The sequence below is a fragment of the Cyprinus carpio genome, chromosome A7 (assembly GCF_018340385.1).
Source record: "Cyprinus carpio isolate SPL01 chromosome A7, ASM1834038v1, whole genome shotgun sequence".
Taxonomy (NCBI): Eukaryota; Metazoa; Chordata; class Actinopteri; order Cypriniformes; family Cyprinidae; genus Cyprinus; species Cyprinus carpio.
Genome location: NC_056578.1, coordinates 4,173,827 through 4,192,692, shown reverse-complemented (window position 1 = coordinate 4,192,692; position 18,866 = coordinate 4,173,827). Strand labels below are relative to the sequence as shown.

The window sequence follows — 18,866 nt, the reverse complement described above, 5'->3', positions numbered from 1 at the left end:
TTATTTTTTTCCCCTAGAAATTAAGCCTTGTCCAACGTAAAGGGCATATATTTATGACTATCTGAGTTAGTTTGGGCTCAAAACATAACAGCCGTAAAGAGTTTAATTGGCAAAAACCCCGAATGTCCAGTGAATGTCAAGCTAACTTTACCGCCGCGCCGTGGCATATACACTGCCTTACTATGTGCCCTGCCGTGCTATTCTATGACATTAGCGATGTAATTAACACTGTTTACTTTAATACATTTTAATGATAAATGACGAGAAACAGGTGAATAAAAACTGACATTCAATGTTTAATGTTAAGAAATTATTATTTCAAGCAGGGACGGACTGGGAGTGAAAACGGCCCTGGATTTTCTCCTAAATAGGCCCACCACAACTACAAACAGTCGCTACTGTCTCACAATATTACAGCAATTCTGTTGCATTTATGTCAAATAACATCACAAACCCATGGTGACCTTGCTGACAAAACAATAGAAACCATCACAGAAATTCTAATGATTTTCACTACAAATACCACTACAAACATTACAAACCATCGAGGCGAGGGAGAGATGTCTCAGTGGTGGCGAAGCGTATGAAAAATGTCAAATTGCCAACAGAAGATACTGCATGAAGGGTTAATATACATTACTCTGAAAGCATTGATTAACATTCATTTTAATTTTGGTTTTTACTAATACATTATTAAAATTAAAAGTTTGTTAACATTCGTACCTGAACTAACAAAAATACCAACGAACAGCTGTATTTTTATTACCTAACGTTAATAAATATTGTAACAAATGTCTCGCTCATTGTTAATGTTAGTTAATGCATTAACTTGCATTAACTAAAGGAAGTTTATCGTAAAGCATTACAGCAGCTGATCTGATGATTGAGTGTCTCTGTCAGGAGAGTAAAGATCGAGGAGCGCAGGAGTGAGCGAGAAGAGGTGTTTCTTTCCTCACAGGACGCATCTGTTTAGCCAATCAAACACTGTACCTGTGCTAATATGATGATTAAACACGACTGGCTTCGGTTTCTGATCTATAAATCCATTCATTTGTAGACGGTTCGGATTCAGAGTTTCAATTGAGATATTCAGTATATACTTTTAAATGAATTGATCTGATTCTGGTTGATATTTGTTTCACTATTTTAAAATTCAACTCCACAGACGCACCCATTTTACTATTATGTCCTTACGTCTTTAACATAACTAACAGAGTGACCAATCATCATTTTGACAAGCGTATGTATGCACCTACAGGAAGAGGGAAAATGAAGAAACTTGACTGTGAAACTCATGTTTAAAGGTCCTGTATGTAGGATTGTCACCGAGTGGTTGAACACTGGAGAGGGTTTTTTCACCCGGCCCCTCCTCCTCAGACTTGACACATGCAGGTTGCCAGATTGATGACACAAACAGAAACGAGCGCACTTGATGATGAATGAAATGAAATACAATGTGTTTGGGTAACTGGGTAAACTGGCAGTGGGCGGGTTTCACCAAAACAAAGATTGACATTCTGGCCCGAAACGCACATTTTCAAAGGAGAATAACTGACTGTAGCATTGTTTTTCATTTTATGAACATTATCAATTTAATTTTTATCTTTACAATTTGAAAAAATATTGTGGTATTTTTATGCTTAAGCAGAGTCACACATTTACATACAGCACCTTTAATATTTTTTAAACTAAATAAAGATGTTTGCTATTATTATTATTATTATTGTTGTAACATCCATTTGTAAAATGACCAGCTTCTCACTGGGTGTGCCACAGCTGAAAGTGGATGTGAGTGTGTCTCTCTCTCTCTCTTTCTATCTCTCTCTCTCAGTGTCGTTGACTGTCAAGGTTCCTCCTGATCCTATAGTGTCTCATGTGGGATCCACAGTGATTCTTCCCTGCTGGATCTCTCCTCCTGAGAATGCTGAAGCTCTGGAGATCCGCTGGTACCGTAACAATCAGTTCAACAACCCTGTTCTCCTCTATAATCATGGGAAGATCCAGGACATCCAGGAATGTTTCAGGAAACGAAGCTCTTTGACTCCGCGGTCAGATCAGTCTGGTGGACTGAAGGATGGAGATGTCTCTCTACGGCTGGAGAAACTCTCATATCAGGATGAAGATTCATTTCACTGTTATGTGAGCGGAGAAAGTTCATATGACTGCAAAATAGTAGATCTCAAAATCACAGGTGAGTCAAAAACTACAATTCAATCTAAACCTCATTAAAGGAATAGTTCATTTCAGGAATAGTTGATTATTTTTTGTTTTATATTTTATTATGATACATTTTGCTTCAGAGTTGAGTTTAAAATAATCTGGATTTTCTTTCTCAGATCCATCAGATTCCTCAGATTCATCAGGTCCATGGAAGGCTCTTTTCTTCACTTTTCTCATCTGTGCTCTTCTGGGTTTGTTTGGGCTGATCCTCTACAGATACAGAGAGAAACTAACAGGTATAATCTGGCTGAAAGATTTTAAAGATGTGGATATCAGCAGGTTTTTGTTTCATGTTTTGATCTCATGTGTTGATATTTTTGATCTGTTCTGCAGGAAAGAAACCAGCTACAGAAAGTAAGGAACATTCATGAATCTGCTTAACCCTTTCAGACCGTGTTACTGGGAGTACATGTCTGTCCCTGATACAGCTAAAGAAGAGCCGATCCTCCCTTTACAAAATACACAAGCTGCTCTCAAAGATGATTTATATTAGTTTTCATTTTTTGAATTTGGCCAGCGGTTATGAAAACATGAATGATAATTTCTTTTAATGCAGTTTGTTGTCACTCTTTCTACACCCTTTCTAAGCTGAAAGCGTACCAAGCCGCAGAAGAGACACAGTTTCTCGAGCGACCCCCCCCCCCCCACATACAGACCCCAGAAGTCTAGCATCGGCACTGTCTGTGTTTTTATGCCAGTCAGTGTCTGAGATGGTTAAAAGTGTAATTTAATGTGTTTTTGTGAGTCTTGAGTATTTGTGAAGCAGATAATTAAACCTTCCGCTGATATTTTCTCTCATTTCAGTTTGTGAGGAGGAAACTCTGGAGAGACTGATAAAAGAAGGTATTTGAAGACGTTTGTTCTTTGCTGTGTTTCAGAAGAACTGTAACTGCTGAAATGCTTCACTAATCATTAAACAAACATCTTCATGTATGTTATAGCAGACAGCAACATGAATATGACGTGTTTGCTGAGTCTGAGTGGAGTATTGTAGTCGAAATACACTGAACCCTCCACACACACGTCATTTCACAATCATAGCCAAATATATTTATGATTCAGTTTATTTCACACAGTGACATCCAGAGATCTGAAAGCATCAGTGAAAATGCTTCTGTTTGGTATTTTTACAATTTATTGCATAATTTATCATATTTCATCAGTTATTCTATCAGAATAAAGAGACACTCCCACTGTCACACAATTATTCACTTATTATTATTATTATTACTGTTATTTACTTTCCATAACTGACACATTTTTGTTGTATATAAATACTGTAGAAGTTTTCAATTATAGCTGTAGGTTTTACTCACAAATTATATGTTTTTTAATTTTAGTTGTGGTTGACATGAATATAGAAGAACTGAGGAAGCATGCAGGTATGATATCATCTCAGTTATAAATGCAGATATGTGTAAAGATCATCTCATATACATGAGGATTAATAACTGTTGCTCATGTATTTTTCCTCACAGTTGAGATCACTATTGACCGTGAACATTCACATCCAGATCTGAAGGTTTCTAAAGACTGTAAAATCTTGAGGGACAGTAAAGATTATTATCACACTGGAGAGGAATTTCCATTTCAATTATGTGCTTTTGGAGCCCAAAGATTCTCCTCTGGTCGTCACTATTGGGAGGTAGAGCTTGCACCAGCAAACAGTCCTCCCAAAAACTTCTGGATAATTGGTGTGGTGAAACATGGAAACTTTACTGCAAAAGACAGATCTGCTTTAACTCCATCAGCTGGTTTCTGGTTCTTGTGTTCAGACGGTCCGTATGGTTTTTACACCAACACTGATCCACCAGTTAAACTCTCTCTGACACCGAGACCTGAACGACTGGGAGTTCTGTTCGATTATGATGACAGTCAGCTGTCATTTTACAACGTCACAGAGAGAAAACATCTCCTGACCATCAGCAGCAGATTCTCTGGATCAGTCGTTCCTCTGTTCAATCCTGGAGCAGGTGATCTGAGTACACTTAGAATCCTGGATTGTCCAAAACCTGTAGAACCAGCTGAATCCAGTGATAATCCAAAACCTGTAGAATCAGCTGTATCCAGTCAGCCTTTACTGAGTAATAACAGCTCAGACGCCTGACTGACTAAAGCAGTGTGTTTAAACTGACGTAAAGAAGGACATACAGTATGAGCACAAAAACACTAATCTTCAGCCAATGTCAAGGTCATGGGTTTGATCTCCAGTCCATACATGATGTATTTCAGATATTTGATCAAGTGTGTGTGAACAGGGATGGACAACGCCGTCCTGCAGAGTTTAGCTCCAATCCCAGTCAAACCCACCTGAAGAATGGAAGAGAAGTCCTCCGGATGAATAGAGGATTACAGGCAGCTGTGTGATGCCTGTCTAAACTCTGCAGGACTCGTGTTGTTGCCCATCTCTGCTGTAGAACCGTTGATTTCCTGATGTTATGGTGTTTGGAATAAGTTTCTGAATGTCTGTTCATGTAACAGACGATGTAACAATGCTTCTAATTAAGTGATAAATAGCTGCTGCAAACGCTTTACAGAATACACATACTAATTTCTGCACCAGCTTAAACCTAAACTCTGCAGGAGCAGGTCTGAAGATGTGCAGCCTGAATGTAATGCCATCAGCTCAACAAAAGTCAAGATACCACAACAATCCTACAATATCACATGACAAGATCAAATCCAGCGCTGCACATTTCAGTCTTTCCTGATCATATTTTTATGGATGATATAGATACTCTTGTGTATGTGTTTGTGTGCATATAAAATCAGGTACAGTACAGCCTTCTAATATAGTAATAATAATAATAATACAGAATAAAAGTGAATGTACGTGTAATGGTGCACATTCATCTTCTGTCTGCAGAGAGAGGAATTGTTTTTACAGTCTTCATCTTTCTCAAGCACTCAACTAATACACAGACAGAAAGAAACATACTATAACTACTATTCCATAAACTATATCCCAGTCTCTGATCTAGACTTGATGCTGTGTACTGTAAATATTGTTGGCTCTTTCCTTGTTTGTAAGTCACTGTCATAAAAGCATCTGCTTCATTAATAATGTAAATGTGAATGCAGGACACAGACTGATTTGCTGGGTTCTCCAGCGCTAAAAGACTTTATCCTTTAGGAACATTACATTTTTTTTTTCCTGATTCAAAAACATGATAAACATTTGTATATAATTTTACCATTTACTGATGGAGCAACATGACGTGTGAAATGTTTGATTAAGACTTTTATAAAGGTGCCTCGGCCAAACACTTATTGTACTTTGGGGGTTTTATTTCAAATACATTTCTTTTACAAAACTAATAGATATTTATAATTGATGTTTCCGTACAATTGCAGCAATATTAGCAATACAACAGAATCAACAGAAACAGTAAATAAAACAGTAAAAAGTGCAGATGTTTAGCAGAATGTCAGACAGCTCTTTTCCACAACAGGGACTGGGACTGTTAATATGATATAATATGACTGTTTTAATATGCTTTAATATGATATAAAGCACCATGAATCATATCATAACAGTAGTTTACATGACGTGTGTGGTTTATTCTTAGTGTTTTGGCTTTATATCATAGTTTTCAGCGAGGAACAGAACTGAAAGTGTGAGATCCCTGTCCAGCAGGTTAGTGTACACCGACACTAGTTTGGTCTTTTGCTAGTTAAAATAACTCATGTTTTGATTTCAAACTCCACTTTTATTAATAAAAAAGACAGAATGAATTATTTTCTAACGCTATTAGAAGTTCAGATCTAACAGGGTTAAACAAAACACAAACCTTGATTTCACTATGAAAAAAAAAATGATGAAACTACTTCTATCTGGCATCAATCCTCCTCATCATCAATCCGTGTGGTCTTATTATTGCCATGCCATATGAAACTGCTATAATACTGTAAATATAGTTATTGCAAATGCAGTTCAGCTATTTGTTTATTTATTGATCTATTAGTGTGCATCATGTTGCATACCAAACTTTTCAAGTGCTCTTCATCTACTCTAAGCTCACTTTACAGTAGTGTAAGGAAAATGAACTTTTCTTAAAGCTCACGGTATGCATGCTTTCATTTGTGTTGTTTACTGTAATAGACAAAGACTTGCCAAATGATTCCTGATTCCCAATAACAGTGTTCTGATTTGATCTTGCTAGTGTTTTCTAAGCAGGAGAATAGTCTGTGTATTTGTCAGGTTTGTCAAAGTTTGCTTGTTACAGAAGAGGACGATTTTTGACTGAAATATTTGGATTTGCTGTGGAAGTTTAAGGTTTGAGACATGACTCGTGTGCTTTATTCTAGTGTTCTGAAGTCATGTGTGAGGAACAGTTGATCAGTTTGACACGAGAGCAGAAGAATGAGAGATACCTCTCCAAAGACGCTGTTCAGCAGGTTGGTCTACACCTCTGTCCTCGTTTGATTTCTTGCTTTTCGAGGGCTGGTTTCCAGAGCCATCAGCTGATTGGCTGGATTAGATGCTGTCAGGAGAAGAAAATGCAAACTCATTAACTGAAGTTTCTGTTTCATGCAACATTGTTTCCTAACCAGGAAGGGTTTGACACATTTTACGAGAAAAATATAAGAGAACAAAGAAATGTCATGATGATGCTCATAACTTGTCATGATTATGGTTGATTAGGACAGAGTTGTGAGCAAACTACTCTAACATCAGATTCCAAACTAAACCAGAGCTGTGCTTCCTCAGTTATCAGTGACCTGAAGGTGTAGGTGGCGCTCTCTCTGTGCCATTCTCTCTCTGTCAGACAATCAGAGAGTTGAGATCAACATAAGTGTGATATAGTAGAGTTGTAAATAGTTCCATGAATTAACACACAGACACACAAGCATGATGCAAGTTATATCAAGCATTGTCCTTAATATGTCACTCTTTTGGTCTTTTGCTTGTTAAAATGAACTGCAATAACACTGTTATTAATAATAATAAAAAAAGACAGAATGCGAAACCAAATGTAAAATTTCCCAAATTCCGCAGGAACAGAATGCTGTTCTTCTCATAATTTAACGCGCTTCGTGTCATGTGATCTTTTCTTCTACAGGGGAAATGGACAAATCATGTGCTTCACGTGTCCAAGAGATAATATATATCACGCGCCTCACACACACACACACACACACACCGCAAATATCATTATACACAATCACATCGTATGTTCATCATCTGACTGTTTAGAAATGAAAGTAAGAGGACAATCAGGACAGGCTTGGATTCTCACTGATCTGCGTCTGTTGTAGTCTAGCGTTTATTTTTACACTTATCTAACATCTGATTGCTGTGATTTACTGTAACAGAGGAGTCTTTGTGTCCGGTGAGTTTTTTTATTATTATTTATTTATTTATTTATCGAACAGTCTGATCGATTATGTCTCTCTTATCATTTAGGGATGGTAGTAACACTTTTTGTAACTCAGTGATTGTTTGTGCTTGATCTCTTAAACTTTCATAAACGGGAGCCACATTTGTCTACTACAAATAAAACTCATGGAAGCCCGTTTCCGCCACTGAATTAAAAAAATAAAAATAAAAAGGTTATTGCTACATTTTATCTCACAATTCTGACTTTTTTTCTCTCGAAATTCTTAGAGTTTACATCTCGCAATTCTGACGTTATAACTCGCAATTGCGTGTTTAAAGTCATTTAAAAAGTCAGAATTTTGACAAAAAGTAGCAATAACTTTTAGCTTTTTTTCTATTCAGTGGTGGAAGCGGGTTATGCGAGTTAATATTTCCGTTCTTACAAACTATCCCTCTGCTGGGGTGAGACAGATGTAACTAAGTTTATCACAGTTTATACATTTATCACAAAAATAATTGCCGTGTGGTTGTTTGAGAGAACTGAATTTTTAAGCTACTTTATTTAACAATTTTCTAACAACAAAACATACAATCCATCTTAATTAAAATCCACACAAAACACCAAATTGTATTATTCAACTTATTCTTATTTTTATTCTTATTCTTGCTTGAACTAAACTTCTGAAAGCGTCGTCATCATCATTTCCTTCCTTCCCTTCCTCTTTTTTCCTTCTAGTTAGAACAACTGCGGTCTTTGCTTGGCCAACAATAAATTTAATCTTTGAGTTCAGCTCATGAAAAATGGGGACAAAAACAAAAGTGTTGCGTTTATAATTTGGTTCAGTGTATGTTGCTTTCCACCTATTTTTATGTGAATTTTGGAATATCAGGTAAAAAAAAAATCTGGATGGAAATGCCAAGATGCACATAAATTCAAAAAAATTACCACATTAGCCACATAAATCCCTTAATGCACAACAAAAAGGTTGTGATTGAGGATGTGATTGGATAACTGGACTCATTGGAGTTTTTAACTATACCCACCCTGAGCAGCCACAGCATAGATAACTGTTTTAGCATGTGGGTTTGAAGTTAGCATGAAAAAGTATCAAATTAAACTAGAGAAACAGCTTAGCTTATGTAAGTCAAATAATTGTACCTACAATGCAATGAAAAGAAAAAAAAATCTTAATCAAAAATACTTTTTTTCTGAAAATCCTTTTTTTGTTCTTGAAATCTACAATGTTGCTCACAGTCACATGACACTTCTACTGTAAGCTCAAAAATGTGATGGGAGTGTATGATACTGATGACAGTGTTATGCCACTTTTCCACTGTGTGGCATGGCTCGGCTTGGTTTGCGTTTCCACTGTAGTTTAGTATCACTTTAGAGTGGGAAGGATTATTCAAGTCATTATAGTTGCGCTGCCTCTACTGCCGTAACTTGTGAAAAACATTTTCTTTCAGTGTAGCCCTATCAAGCTCTCACCGGATCTGCTCCTCTGCTGTCAATGAGAGGAATGTCTGTACTTCCTCAACAGACAACAAAACAGCCATTTTTTGGTTGTTAAAAAAGGTGCGCTCGTTCAAAACAGTTGCGTCCGATCCCTCACTGGCTGTGCTGATTTAAATCTAGCGGTTCTGTTGTGTCTCGTTGCAAGTTCAGTGAGGCAGGTAGTGACATTTCTTTCCGGCCAATCAGTGATCAGCAGAGTTTACACGTCACGTTTTGGTAATGGTATGGTTTGGTGCTGTACCATGCAGTGGAAAAGCACCATTAGAAAACTTCCCGCTCTACCCTATTCTGGATTCTCCCTCAGAGTTTGTTTTATTGGAGTCTGTCTGTATTTTCACAGGCATGCTGTCGATTATTATCGTTTTACTGGTGAATCTCCTCATAGAGACTTCAGGTAAGAAAATGCTTGGATTTCATTCAGTTTCATGGCTTCCAAGTAATTCATATATGTGATCAATTTCTATTGGATATCATGGCACTATTACATATAGACTGTTACATTTTCTATTGGATATCATGGCACTATTACATATAGACTGTTATATTAAGATAATGTGACATTAAACTCTACACTATCTCTACTTGTCGCATGTCTATGACCACTAAGTCAAAATACAAGCAGATATCTTCCTTAAAAAACTAGCCAGCCAAATAACAGTAATATGAGCAAAGAACATACAGTGGAACCAGCGTCAGGAATGAAGCAAGCGGATCTGGTGTGCCAGCCCGTATGGGTGGTGGGGGGGGGGCCTTGAGACAAGAGCAAAGGTTTCCTCCACATGTCTAAGGCATATAGGCAGCACTGTGTGACCTTGAGCATGCGAAGCGGGTTTCTCCTCGGGGAGAACCCCTTTGTCTTGAGCCACCACTGTAGGGGTCTCATGTACAGCAGGCCAAAAGGTATCACGTTGGACGCAGCTGCCGTCAGACCCAGCAGTTTCTGGAACTGCTTGACAGTGAGTGACCTGCCTTCTCTCACTCTCACTCGACTCGATCCGAGCAGGAGAAAGACGTGCTTGCAATGTGGTCAAATCCCACACCACACCCAGATAAGTGGTGTGGGATAAGGTGGTGACTGAGAGAAGCGCTCGCCAGAGACCACTGTGACCTGAAGCACTGTAGGTGGCAGGGTTGGCACATCGATCTCCCGAGGGCACTGAGGAGAGACGGGCACCGTATAATGAGGTGTACACTGCTCTTTCCCAGAGGGGGCTGGCCCTCAGAAGTCCTGTACCCTAGGCGTCAGGACATGTTAGCCGAAGACTATCCAGTGAGAATGACAGTCTGTAGACATGCCTTCTACTAGAAGCCTTTGGCCTGGGAGCACTACTCTGACTCTTAATTCTGGGGAGTACGAGAAGTGATGCTCCCTCAATGAGGAGCTTGAACACAGTAGGTTGGGACTGCTCCCGCCCAGCAGCCCCTGCTAACCACCTCAACCTCCTTGGAGAAAGAGAGGTAAACATGTGCTCTCACTCGAGAAATTTTCATCCCAAGAGCTCCTGTATATCTAACTTCTCATAGTCAGATTAAATACTTCATTTAATTCCTCATTATTAAATGCAGTCAAACAATCAGACAGGGAAACACAGTATGGTGTGATATGATTCATATTAAAAACCGAGAATTATGTAATGCATGCATTGCCTCGGAAGCGCGCGAGCCACTCGGTTATAAAACAATATCAATCTCCTCAGGGAAAGATAGCTGCAGCAGCAAGCTCTCACTCAGAGGGGGAAGAAACCGCGGGCTTCTGAACCCCAAGAAAGAGCCCTAGATCTAGGGAATGTGGGTGGAGATAGGAAGAGCCCATCTCCAACCTGCCCCCAGATCATGTGCAATCCCTGCGATCTCAATCGCCGCTGTGCATCAGCAGCAGCGGGACTGGAACCACAAGATCACAGACACGGACATACTCATCGGGGTGTGCCCGGCGAGAGCGGAGCATTTTGCAGTGGCAAAAGCACAATCAGGCCCCCGAGAGCTGACTGCGCAAGCTCCGCTCCCCAGTAATGCTGCTCATTATAATGTTCAACATAATATCCTTGTGCAACTGGTGAGCTCATCGACGCCCTCCACATCAACCTCCTCCTCGGAGGAAGACAGGTGGAGCATCAAGCCATCTCCCCTGGGGGAAGAAACCGCTGCACGGGCTTCCAATCCCAGAGAGCAGGCGCTGGATCATATGTGAACCCCAGATCATATGTGAGCTCCGCCTCGGCGAAAGCGTGGCAGGCACTGCTAGGAGCGCTGATGACGCTGCACATGGCAGCCGAGTTGTTTCGCTCTCCAGTTGTTTTAGTGCATTTGTTAGTTTTTCCTGTTTTTTTTTGTTTTTCATACTCAATTAGTTTCACCATATATGAACTGCTGAACATTTGGAAGAACACACCACAAAGTCTCCTACCGGTTTTTTGATTATTCGGATGTTTTGCTGAACGTTGTAGTCGGCGGAGCAGCGGCGCTGATCAAAAGCTTCTGGATGCGCAGATGGGGGAAGCGAGCCGGTGCACTCGTCAAGCTCAGGAAGCGCGGATTTCGAACGCCGTTGCCTAGCATCCATCTGGCAAATCTCCACTCTTTACCCAACAAAAAGGACAAACTTCTTCTGCTCTACATCAATGAAAGGTGGTGTACAGATGTAACTGTGTTAAAGAAGATGTGCTGTTCAGATCTAGAAGCGCTCTTTATTAACTGCAACCCTTTCTATTCGCCGTGGGAGCTTCACTCGTTCATTCTTGTGAGTTTTTACATTCCTCTGCAAGTGCACGTAAGCTTTACAGAAACTCGCTGATCAGATCACAGAGACAGAATAACAACACCCGGACTCTTTTTTAATCATTCTCGGGGACTTTAATAAAGCAAATCTTTCCCGTGAACTGCCAAAACACACACAGCATGTTACATGTCCCACCAGAGACAGTAATATACTAGATCACTCTTACAAAGCAATAAAAGATGCATCTCACTCTGTTCCACGGACAGCTTTGGGGCTCTTTGATCACTCCCTGGTTCATCTTATACCAACCTACAGGCAAAAACTTAAATCTGCTAAACCTGTAGTAAAGACTGTAAAGAGATGGACCAACGAAACAGTGTGTGCTTTAAAAGCCTGTTTCGACCTCACTGATTGGAGTGTTTTTGAAGCTGTTACCACCGATCTGGACGAACTCACAGAGACAGTAACATCCACCTGTATCTTTGTTTCCAGGTGGAACGTTTAAGAACGTGACACACAAGTCTTGCGGAAATCCTGTAGAATTCAACAAATCTGATGACGACTTCGACATTCCTGAAGTGTTTCCACTTTTGTTTCCCATATGCATCAGACATTTAGTCAGCGGTCTGTGGGCATGACGTCTGAGGCTGAGACTACACAACTGTTAACAACTCCTGCAATCCCCCTCTCCCCAACTCCCCAACTTCAAATCAGTGAGGATGATGTAAAGGCACCAGGCCCAGATGGTGTTACACCAGCCTGTCTGAAAACCTGTGCTGACCAGCTGGCCCCCATCTTTTCACAGATTTTCAACAGATCGCTGGAGTTGTGTGAAGTGCCCTCCTGCTTCATATGCTCCACCATCATCCCCGTTGCAAAGAAACCCAAGATAACAGGAATTAACGACTACAGACCTGTGGCTCTAATGTCTGTCGTCATGAAGTCATTTGAAAAACTGGTTCAGGCTTATCTAAAGGAAATCACTAGACCCTTACTGGACCCCCTGCAGTTTGCATACCGAGCAAACTGGTCGGTGGATGATGCAATCAACATGGGATTGCACTTCATCCTGCAACATCTGGACCAAACAGGGACTTATGTGACGATCCTGTTTGTGGACTTTAGTTCGGCTTTCATCATCCCAAGAGCCCTCCAGACCAAACTGACCCAGCTCTCTGTTCCTAGCTTTATCTGTCAGTGGATCACCAGCTTTCTGACAGATAGGCAACAGCTAGTGAGACTGGGGAAATTCATGACAGCTGCTCCACCAACACTGGTGCCCCTCAGGGATGTGTTCTCTCCCCACTGCTCTTCTCCCTGTACACCAATGACTGCACCTCCAAAGACCCCTCTGTCAAGCTCCTGAAGTTTGAAAGTGAAAGTGACGTGACATACAGCCAATTATGGTGACCCATACTCAGAATTCCTGCTCTGCATTTAACCCATCCAAAGTGCACACACACAGCAGCCATTTATGCTGCGGCGCCCGGGGAGCAGTTGGGGTTTCGGTGCCTTGCTCAAGGGCACCTCAGTCGTGGTATTGCCGGCCCAAGACTCGAACCCACAACCTTAGGGTTAGGAGTCAAACTCTCTAACCACTAGACCATGACTTGCAGACGAGACTACAGTCATTGGTCTCATCCAGGACGGTGACAAGTCTGCTTACAGACAAGAGATTGAGCAGCTGGCTGTCTGGTGCAGTCTTAACAACCTGGAGCTGAACACACTCAAAACAGTGGAGATGATAGTGGACTTCAGGAGAAACCCCCTGCACTCCTCCCACTCACCATCATGAACAGCACTGTAATGACAGTGGAGTTATTCAGGTTCCTGGGCACCACCATCTCTCAGGACCTGAAGTGGGACAATCACATTGACTCCATTGTTAAAAAGGCCCAACAAAGGTTGTAATTCCTTCGCCAGCTGAGGAAGTTTAACCTGCCACAGGAGCTGCTGAAACAGTTCTACTCAGCCATCATTGAGTCTGTCCTGTGCACTTCAATAACTGTCTGGTTTGGTTCAGCTACAAAATCAGACATCAGAAGACTACAGTGAACGGCTCGGACTGCTGAAAGGATTATTGATGGTTCCCTGCCCACCCTCCAAGAACTGTATACATCCAGAGTGAGGAAAAGGGCTCAGAAAATCATTCTGGATCCCTCTCATCCAAGTTACCCCCTTTTTGAACTTCTGCCATCTGGCCGGTACTTCAGAGCCGCAAATACCAGGACAGTCAGGCACAAGAACAGTTTCTTCCCCCAGGCAATCTACCTCATGAACAGTTAAATTTTCCCCACTTATGCAATAAAAATGTGCAATATCCTTATTTGTATTTGTTACCACCTCCATCCTAGTACATCCCTGCATCTTACTCTATTCTATTCCAATGTCATCTATAGCACAACTGTTCATACAATTTTTTTGTTTTTCGATTTATTTTTCAATATTTGTCTATTTATATTTACAAGTGTACAGTCGTGGCCAAAAGTTTTGAGAATTACATAAATATTGGAAATTGGAAAAGTTGCTGCTTAAGTTTTTATAATAGCAATTTGCATATACTCCAGAATGTTATGAAGAGTGATCAGATGAATTGCATAGTCCTTCTTTGCCATGAAAATTAACTTAATCCCAAAAAAACCTTTCCACTGCATTTCATTGCTGTCATTAAAGGACCAGCTGAGATCATTTCAGTAATCATCTTGTTAACTCAGGTGAGAATGTTGACGAGCACAAGGCTGGAGATCATTATGTCAGGCTGATTGGGTTAGAATGGCAGACTTGACATGTTAAAAGGAGGGTGATGCTTGAAATCATTGTTCTTCCATTGTTAACCATGGTGACCTGCAAAGAAACGCGTGCAGCCATCATTGCGTTGCATAAAAATGGCTTCACAGGCAAGGATATTGTGGCTACTAAGATTGCACCTAAATCAACAATTTATAGGTTCATCAAGAACTTCAAGGAAAGAGGTTCAATTCTTGTAAAGAAGGCTTCAGGGCGTCCAAGAAAGTCCAGCAAGCGCCAGGATCGTCTCCTAAAGAGGATTCAGCTGCGGGATCGGAGTGCCACCAGTGCAGAGCTTGCTCAGGAATGGCAGCAGGCAGGTGTGAGCGCATCTGCACGCACAGTGAGGCGAAGACTTTTGGAAGATGGCCTGGTGTCAAGAAGGGCAGCAAAGAAGCCACTTCTCTAAAAAAAAAAAAAACATCAGGGACAGATTGATCTTCTGCAGAAAGTATAGTGAATGGACTGCTGAGGACTGGGGCAAAGTCATATTCTCAGATGAAGCCCCTTTCCGATTGTTTGGGGCATCTGGAAAAAGGCTTGTCCGGAGAAGAAAAGGTGAGCGCTACCATCAGTCCTGTGTCATGCCAACAGTAAAGCATCCTGACACCATTCATGTGTGGGGTTGCTTCTCATCCAAGGGAGTGTGCTCACTCACAATTCTGCCCAAAAACACAGCCATGAATAAAGAATGGTACCAAAACACCCTCCAACAGCAACTTCTTGCAACAACCCAACAACAGTTTTGGTGAAGAACAATGCATTTTCCAGCACGATGGAGCACCGTGCCATAAGGCAAAAGTGATAACTAAGTGGCTCGGGGACCAGAATGTTGAAATTTTAGGTCCATGGCCTGGAAAACTCCCAGATCTTAATCCCATTGAGAACTTGTGGTCAATCCTCAAGAGGCGGGTGGACAAATAAAAACCCACTAATTCTGACAAACTCCAAGAAGTTATTATGAAAGAATGGGTTGCTATCAGTCAGGATTTGGCCCAGAAGTTGATTGAGAGCATGCCCAGTCGAATTGCAGAGGTCCTGAAAAAGAAGGGCCAACACTGCAAATACTGACTCTTTGCATAAATGTCATGTAATTGTCGATAAAAGCCTTTGAAACGTATGAAGTGCTTGTAATTATATTTCAGTACATCACAGAAACAACTGAAACAAAGATCTAAAAGCAGTTTAGCAGCAAACTTTTTGAAAACTAATATTTATGTAATTCTCAAAACTTTTGGCCACGACTGTATTTTATTTTGTTTATTTTTTTGGTCTGTGTGTTGTTGTTGTCTCTGTGTACTGGAAGCTTATGTCACTAAAACAAATTCCTTGTATGCGCAAGCATTCTTGGAAATAAAGCTCTTTCTGATTTTGATTTCTGATTCTGAATGCTCCTTTCTCAAAGACAGCCATCCGAGAGCGAAGCATATGTAGTAACAAGCGCTCTCAATGTGGGCATTCAGCTCCCTCGAGAGCTGACTCTGCGTGCTTCGCTCCCAAGCAGACAACACACAAACTGTGTGTGTCTCCACCCAAAATATAGCGCGGGCAGGGAGGAACACACAGCCTAAACACTGCCTGCTCTCTCTTCCCAAATGCTTCTTCTTGACTGAAGCTTTGACATAATGGAGCTTATAAGTGGACACACAACACTCAATAAGACTCACCACAAATAGTGACTGACACACACAGATAGCGCTTGCTGAATGACAGAAAGCTGATGCCGGTTCCACCGCACGTGTTTTTAAGTGTCCTGGTCATTACGTCACCCCGCCCGTTGGCGTTCCCATAGCGTTTTAACGCAGCTCGAGTTCCTGAAGGGGATACTAAACTCCACACTACCTCGACTACTCTTTGCATGTCTATGGCCACTAAGGCAAAATACAAACAGAATTTTTCTTTAAAAACACTAGCCAGCCAAATAACAGTAATATGAGCAAAGAACTATTATTATCCACAGATTCCGCATGAAAAACTTGAACCTGTTTCAAAATCTTTCACCCTCACACAGAATTCCCAATGATGTGGATCCCTAATAAAATGACTGAAAAATTCACACAATAGAACAATTGTCAATGTGACTGCACCTTAAATATTTGTAGTAAATTAATAATTCACTTAAAATTCATCCTCTCTCTCTCAGTGTCGTTGACTGTAAAGGTTCCTGGTGATCCTGTAGTGTCTCATGTGGGATCCACAATGATTCTTCCCTGCTGGATCTCTCCTCCTGAGAGCGCTGAAGCTCTGGAGATCCGCTGGTACCGTCACAATCAGTTCAGCAACCCTGTTCTCCTCTATAATCATGGGAAGATCCAGGACGTCCAGGAGGAATCACACAGGAACCGAAGCTCTTTGACTCTGCGGTCAGATCAGTCTGGTGGACTGAAGGATGGAGACGTCTCTCTACGGCTGGAGAAACTCAGAGTACAAGATGATGGTTCATTTCGTTGTTATGTGAGTGGAGAAAATTCATATAGCAGTGAAGAGGTGGTTCTCAAAATCACTGGTGAGCAAGCATCTACACCTCATTAAAGCCATAGTCAAACACAGTCAAACATTAAAATTCTCTCCTGCATAATGAGGACTAAGATTGAGGACACTCGAAACAATACTCTCTGGTGACCCCTGCTGGTCAAAACTGTGTAAACACAACAAAACCTCAGGCCAAAACATGCTTAAAAACAGCCTTTAAAACAAATGCAAATGTTTTATTGAAAGTATAATATATATTAATTATATATATATACTTTTAAACTGTTGTTTCAATCCCAATGCAGCTCTCTAATGTACATGTTGAAGTGTTTCAAGACCCTGAAAGACAAAAAATCTTCAAAAATCAGAACACAATTAGTGTCTAAGACAATATACTTATGTAGGCTAGTTTTTGTGTCAGGAAAAGATCTGAGCATCTGTCTCTCCTCTCGTCAGCTTTAGGATCCTCTCCTGTCCTGTCTCCAAAGCCTCTAGATGATGGGCGTGTGAACATCAGCTGTGGGTCCAGCGGCTGGTATCCAGAGCCCAGTATCACGTGGACGTCAGATGAAGGAAGGACTCTCCATCCTGGAGGAACATCTCACAGTCGTGGAGCAGATAAGATGTTCTCTGTCCACAGCTGGACGGCCGTCTCTCTCTCAGACGCTCAACTGGTCTCATGTTCAGTCTCTCTCAGATCTGGAGAGTTAAAAGAAGGAAGACTGAACATACAGGGCATCGTATCTTCAGGTTAGAGAACATGGATATTAGTAGATACCACAAACAAAGTGATCAAGTTTGCTTGAATGCTAGGCCTGTGATTATTTCCATTAATTTTTTTTTTTTTTCTGTGACCTTAACTGAAGGTTTTCCGTCTTTAAGTTTTATTTTAAGCAAATATAATTGATCTATAAATACAATTTATTTAGCATACATTCTTGAATGCATGTTTCTTTTTATTCTGCTCCACCACTGAAATTATTTTTCTTCTATGTCATCAGTCTCTCTTATGCACTTTACCATCCAATCAATAAAATCTAAACAAATCCCATATATTGTGTTCTCAGTGCTGTTTCAGAAGAAAAATGGGTTTCGAACAGCATTTTAATGAAGCAAAAGTTTCAAAAATATTATTTACTTAGGCAAGGCAAGGCAAGTTTATTTATATAGCACATTTCATACACAATGGTAATTCAAAGTGCTTTACATAAAAGAAAGTAAAATAATCATGAAGAAAAATAATAACAGAAATAAAACAAGCAATTACTTACTGTAATTGATTTATATATTTTTGAAGGTGTTTGGATTCGTCTGGTTTCTGTTCCTCAGGTCCATGGAAGGCTCTTTTCCTCACTTTTCTCATCTGTGCTCTTCTGGGTTCAGTTGGGTTCATCCTCTACAAATACAGAGAAAAACTAACAGGTACAATCTAGTTTGAACAATTGAAATGATTTTATCTTCAGATGGTTTTTATGTAGGGATTTTATGCTTAAGTGTTGATTTTTTTTTCAGGGAAGAAACCAGTCAAAGAAAGTAAGTAAACTACATGTGCATCATTTTAACATCCAAAAATACATATGCATATACTTCTATTTTCCTCATTTGTAAGTCACTTTGGATAAAAGCTTCTGCTAAATGATTATATGTAAATGTAAAGGAATCAGCTTAACATCAGAATTTATTGTGGTTGATTAAGTGGAGTATTTGTGTAAATAAATTGGTAATTAAACCCTCCAAATGAAATTCTCTCATTTCAGTTTGTGACGAGGAAACTATGGAGAGACTGTCAAAAGAAGGTATTTGAAGAAGTTTATCTGTGCAATACTTTTATA

At 40.4% G+C, this 18,866-nt stretch overlaps 1 protein-coding gene across 4 annotated transcripts in view; it reads left to right on the top strand.

Annotated features, from left to right (window-relative positions):
• LOC109082965 (butyrophilin subfamily 1 member A1-like) overlaps positions 1-18,866 on the top strand; it is a 190,745-nt gene that overhangs the window by 115,871 nt on the left and 56,008 nt on the right. For 3 of the 4 annotated variants that reach the window (XM_042759356.1, XM_042759358.1, XM_042759357.1), the window contains exons 5-6: positions 1,832-2,191; positions 17,491-17,784. In XM_042759356.1, the coding sequence (XP_042615290.1) occupies positions 1,832-2,191; positions 17,491-17,784 (654 nt within the window). Of the gene's footprint in view, positions 1-1,831; positions 2,192-7,304; positions 7,554-9,396; positions 9,451-16,705; positions 17,069-17,490; positions 17,785-18,363; positions 18,457-18,546; positions 18,568-18,791; positions 18,831-18,866 lie in introns of those variants that run through there. The other variant, XM_042759359.1, reaches the window with a different exon arrangement.